At 54.1% G+C, this 5,153-nt stretch overlaps 1 protein-coding gene across 1 annotated transcript; it reads right to left on the bottom strand.

Annotated features, from left to right (window-relative positions):
* Positions 1-787: 787 nt before the first annotated feature.
* On the bottom strand, positions 788-3,853 carry LOC129021952 (cystatin-SA). The gene is made up of 3 exons (XM_054468026.1): positions 3,559-3,853; positions 2,236-2,349; positions 788-1,118 (listed from the first exon to the last, which is right to left on the bottom strand). Exons 1-3 carry the CDS (start codon positions 3,784-3,786, stop codon positions 1,035-1,037), a joined length of 426 nt encoding a protein of 141 aa, XP_054324001.1. The 5' UTR covers positions 3,787-3,853; the 3' UTR covers positions 788-1,034.
* Between the last annotated feature and the right edge of the window lie 1,300 nt (positions 3,854-5,153).

The raw sequence follows: 5,153 nt of genomic DNA on the forward strand, positions 1-5,153 counted from the left end.
TAGCCAGACAACCTTGGCACCACCACCTGGCCCTAGGAGTCAAAAAAAGTAATAATAATAACATCAACCCCTGACCCAAACTACTTGTGTTATCTGTAAATTCCACACACTGTATGAAAAAAGCATTGTAAAACTTTTTGTTCTGTTAGCTGATGCTTGTAGCCCCAGTCACATTTCCCACACTTGCTTGATGTATCATGACCCTTTCATGTGGACCCCTTAAAGTTGTAAGCCTACAAAAAGGCCAAGAATTTCTTTTTTGGGGAGCTCGGCTCTTAAGACGCAAGTCTGCTGATGCTCCCAGCCAAATAAAAACCTCCTTCTTTAATCCGGTGTCTGAGGAGTTTTGTCTACGGCTCATCCTGCTACACTTGGAGTCTGCTCAACTCTGTAGGCACATATGGAATCTACAGCCTGGCGAGCTCCACTGAGGCCTGGCCCCTGCCTGTGGAAACAGCCAGCCCTCTCCTCCTGGTTGGACCAGGAGCTCAGACCAAAGCAGCGGCCCAGCTTCCCGGGCAGCAGCCTGGCCCCCTCCTCTCCCTGGCCCCCTCACCAGAGGCTGCTGCAGCTGAAGGCCTGGGTTCCCAGCCCCTGGCTGCTGTCTCACTGTTCTGAAGCTCACGCCTCCAAAAGTGGCAGCGGCTCCCCTGACGGCCTTGCTGTGGCCATGTCAGCTCCCAGGTACTCCTCTGACCTCCACACCAGCAGGACAAGGAGGTTCATAAAGGAACTGCAGAAACTCTGCCTGTGTGCACATCCCCAGACAGCCAAGAACTCAGAGGGAGGTGATGCTATTGTTTTATTGCAGGAGGTGGGGGTGTGTACCATGTACCAGGGCTATGAGAAGCAAGAAGGAAGGAGGGAGGGCAGAGCCCCCTGCTGAGCAACAAAGGCCTCCTGCCACCTTCCCTGTCTCCTGCTGCAGGCACATGGGGAGACCTCCCACCGGGTGGGGGCCACCAGTGCAGGGGTGGGAGCACTACAGGGGGTGGGAGTGGGTAGTGGCCGGTGTGACTCCCTGGCACAGATCCTTAGGCTTCTTGACACCTGGAATTCACCAGGGACCTTATGTTCTCCCAGGGAACTTCGTAGATCTCGAAAGAGCACAATTGTTTCTGTGACAGGGAAGAGAAAGGGCCAATCAGTGTGGGTTATAGTTAAAGGGGGAGATGCCCAAGCATGAGATGTCAGATCCTGGGTGAGGAGGATGGAGGTGAGACACTGGCCCTCACCCGCCCCTGCTGAGTACCAGGGCACTGAGCTAGAATGAGTAGTAACTGTTCCATTGCCCCTCCCAAGGCACCAAGTCACCAGGTGGCATTGGGCCCACACCAAAGCCTGCAGGGTCCTGTCACAGCACAGCCCTGTGAGGAGCAGCCTGTGCAAGGCCTGGGGAGCCCCAAGGGTGCAGGACAGGGGGAGGTGGCTCACTTCTCCCAGCTCCTTCCACCTCCAGCACCCAGGCCAGCACTAAGAGGGGCCAGAGGGAAGAACCCAGGGCAGGGTAACTCCCCCTCAAAGAGCTGGGGCATGAAGCAAGGACAACAAGGGGAGTGTGGCTCTCCCCAGAGTGGAGACTTCATAAGAATCAGCAGGTTCTTGGAGAGGCTGGTGTTGGGTAAGCAGGGCAGGTCCAGGGCTACACATCTAACAGGCCTCTAGGTCCCACTAATGTGATCATTGAGGTTGTGGCTGCATGCAGGTGCCTGAGTCTGGGATTAGACAGAGCCCCTTCTCCCTGCCTAGCACACAGCCCCACACCTGCTCCTCCCTGTCTGACAGGCAACACCCCAAAGCAGGCAGATTTGACCTCCCAGTAAACTGTCCCAAGCTAAAATCTTCCTAGCAAATCAAATATATCACCCCCACCCTCACCACCCCATCTGCACACACATAGGCAAATACATAAACTCACTTGGACCCCTCATCCCCATGGATTTATGTACAAACCCCCAGAATCCCCCCACACAGCCACACACAGGTACACATGCTACCATAAATCTCCTCGCACACACTGGCACATGTGTGTACACACGTGCACCTTTCCACAGGCCCACATACATGCACACCCTCCCCACAAGTACATGAACATGTACACATCCATGCATACATGCCTCCCCACATACCCACCTGCACACACACACACCCTCCAAACATGTGTAGGGCAGAGGCTGACACATATGCACCCCTCTGCAGTGCATGACTGGCCCGGGACTCACATCAGGAACGTACCTTCTGCAGTTCTGGCTGTTCATGGAAGGCACAGGTGTCCAAGTTGGGCTGGGACTTGGTACATATGGTTCGGCCCACCTCTACATCGAAGAAGTAATTCGTCCCGGCCACGGTCTACACACATGAAAAAACAGGACACACGGACAGTGCTCCCCATCAGTTTCATGCACTCACAGGCACTTCACTGGCTGAGTCACTGGACTTGCTTGGGGGCTTCGTGAGCTGCCCACATGTCACCACAAGGCACACAAGTCCCCTCTTCCTGTCAGCTGGCAGGGTGCTGAGCCTCATGCCCTCTCTTAAACATTGTTTTCTCTGTGCTGGGTAAAAGGATTCATTGAATTCTGCTACCTGTGGCTCAGGGGCAAGGGAACACTGACTCTTTTTACCCATGGGTATCAGCTTACCCATGTATAAAATAGGCTTCCGGGCCTGATGGTCTGCAATGCCCTGTGCTTCAATCCAAGTTATTGTTATGCTTGAAAGGGAGGTGGAGGCAAGCAGGGACAATGGCACCAGGGAGGGCACCTCCCATGCAGGGTGAGGGTCGCAGTTGACAGCTGCAGGAGGAGTAATGGAGCTGGTCTTGATTCCTTTGAATTTCCAGGAGAAGGTGGAGGAGCTCTAAAGGCTGTGTCACTATTTGCTGCTCTGCCATGGGATGCAGGTCAAGCTGGGCCCAGTAGCCCTGCTGAAGCTCCCTCCTGACCTGACCCCTCCTCCTCTCTACTGGGTGACTGCTCTCCTCATCTGGCTGAGGTCTAACTCTGCATCAGCTGGTAGAGGCAGGGTCAGGTGTGCTACACCCCAGCAGGGTCTCAGCTTCCCTGGGCTGTAAGGGGTGGTCAGCCTGACTGAGGGTGAATGCCATTAGCCCTAAAGGGCTGTGCCCAGGGGTGTGGCTTGGGGAGTGAAGTAGGGCTTTGCAGAACAGGGAGCGAGGTTCCTGTGTGGCCCCTGAGGAGAGGACTCAGGGAGGAGGATGAGCCTTATGGCCTGGATCGAATCCTGAGCAGCATCAAGCCCATCCAGTCAGCACAGTCTCCATCCACACCTGCTGGATGCTGGGAAATGCCACAGTCATGGTACAAACACAGTGGCTGCTGCAGGTTAAAGGAAGCTGAGAGGACAGACAGTGGCTGCAGTGCATGGCCCAGGAGCATGCTTAGGCATGAAGGCCATCAGCGGAGAGTCAGGGAAAGCTGAATGAATCTGAGCATTAGATCATGAATGTATCAGTGTTGATTTGCTGGGAATGCTCTTGGGGATCGGGTGACAAACCAGGCTGGGACTCAGGACCCCTCGGGTGGAGGCAGCACCCACCTGCTCCCTGGCTCGCAGCACCCGCAGCGGGCGTCTGTAGTACTTATCTTCGGTGGCCTTGTTGTACTCGTTGATGGCGAAGTGAAGGGCACGCTGTACCCACTCATCATTGAGGTCTGCATCATAGATGCCACCCCCGATTATCCTGTCCTCCTCCTGGGGGCTCCAGGCCAGGGCCACAGCCTGGGCGGCCAGCAGGAGCAGCAGGGTGCACAGGGGCCAGGCCATGGTCTCCTCAGAGGCAGAGTACAGAGCTGGAGCTGCAGGAGTGGAGGGTGAGAGCCTGAGGTGGGGAGCCCAGGCCAGCAGGCAGCTGTGCATTTATCCTGCTTTGGAAGCCCAGCCCCACCCCCCTCCATGCCCTGCCCCTGACTCCTCCTCCTCTTTCTGCCCATCCCCTCTTTCTCCATCTCTCTTTTCACTCCCCCACCACTACAAGCTCCCTCCCTGCCTAAGTTCCCCCTGCCCCTCCCAGGCCTCCTCCTCCATCTCCCCCTCCTCCCCACTCCTGTCCTCACTGCAGCCTCCCCGAGCCATGCCTCTCTTCCCCAGTGTTCCCAAGCTTGAGTCACCAGGTCTCCACAGAGGTGACACTGCTCCTTTGGCTATGAAAGCAATGTGACCTCCTGTTTGCTCAGAAAAGGGAAAAATACAGTGTTTGGCCTCCTGGGGTCTTCAGATATCAGAGGCATCCAGGAGCACTTGGTCACAGTCTCTGAATCTCTGGAACAGGGAGGTTATTTCAGAAGGTTCCAGAAGACTCTGTCCACACCCTATTATGGAGAATTTCTTTGCCAAATTTAAGGGAATTAACCTTTTTGGAAAAAGTCACTGGTTTCTCTTTTTATAACTCATTATTCAATAAACAAACCTATCACCAGCTACTCCCTGTGCCAGGAGGTCTAGGGCTTGAAGACGGAACCTGGATGATGAGCCATAGAGGGGAAATTGCAGAGCTGTTGCCCAACAGAGATGTGACATGAACCCATGAGCATTTGAAAATTTCTAGTAGGCGCATTTTAAAAGATGAGAAAAAAATTGGTGAAAGTAATGTTTAAAATATGTATCTAACCTAATATAGCCGCAATATTATTTCAGCTAATAGGAACAATTATTAATAAGATTTTTTTTTGTGGGGGGGAGGTTTGTAAATCTTTGAAATTCCCCGTGTATTTTTTACATTTAGAACAGGAGTCATTTTGGACTGGCCCCATTTCAAGTGTCCCGTGGCACATGTGGTTGGTGGCTGTGGAACTGCACAGTAAATTCCTACACAGTGTGTGTAGGGGATGGTAGGTTATAGTCAACAATTAGGATCAGGGAGTTACACTCACTCTGTTGGAAGTGAAATAGAACAGGGGCTAGAGAGAGACTACTGGACCCTGGTCAGGGAGGTCCCTATGAGACCGGAGAGGTTGAGAAGCCCCAGGCAGCAGGGAACAGCCAGTGCAAAGGCCCTGAGGTGGGGTTGGACATGTCTGCTCCAGGAAGAGGAAGCTCCTGGAGGGGATGTGAGCAGGGAAGGGAACGACCTGGAGTCTCACGGTAACTGTGTGTGGGGCCTGGTGGAAGGTGCAGGGAGACCACTGGCAGGC

Source organism: Pongo pygmaeus, chromosome 21 (genome assembly GCF_028885625.2).
Source record: "Pongo pygmaeus isolate AG05252 chromosome 21, NHGRI_mPonPyg2-v2.0_pri, whole genome shotgun sequence".
NCBI classification, from domain to species: domain Eukaryota; kingdom Metazoa; phylum Chordata; class Mammalia; order Primates; family Hominidae; genus Pongo; species Pongo pygmaeus.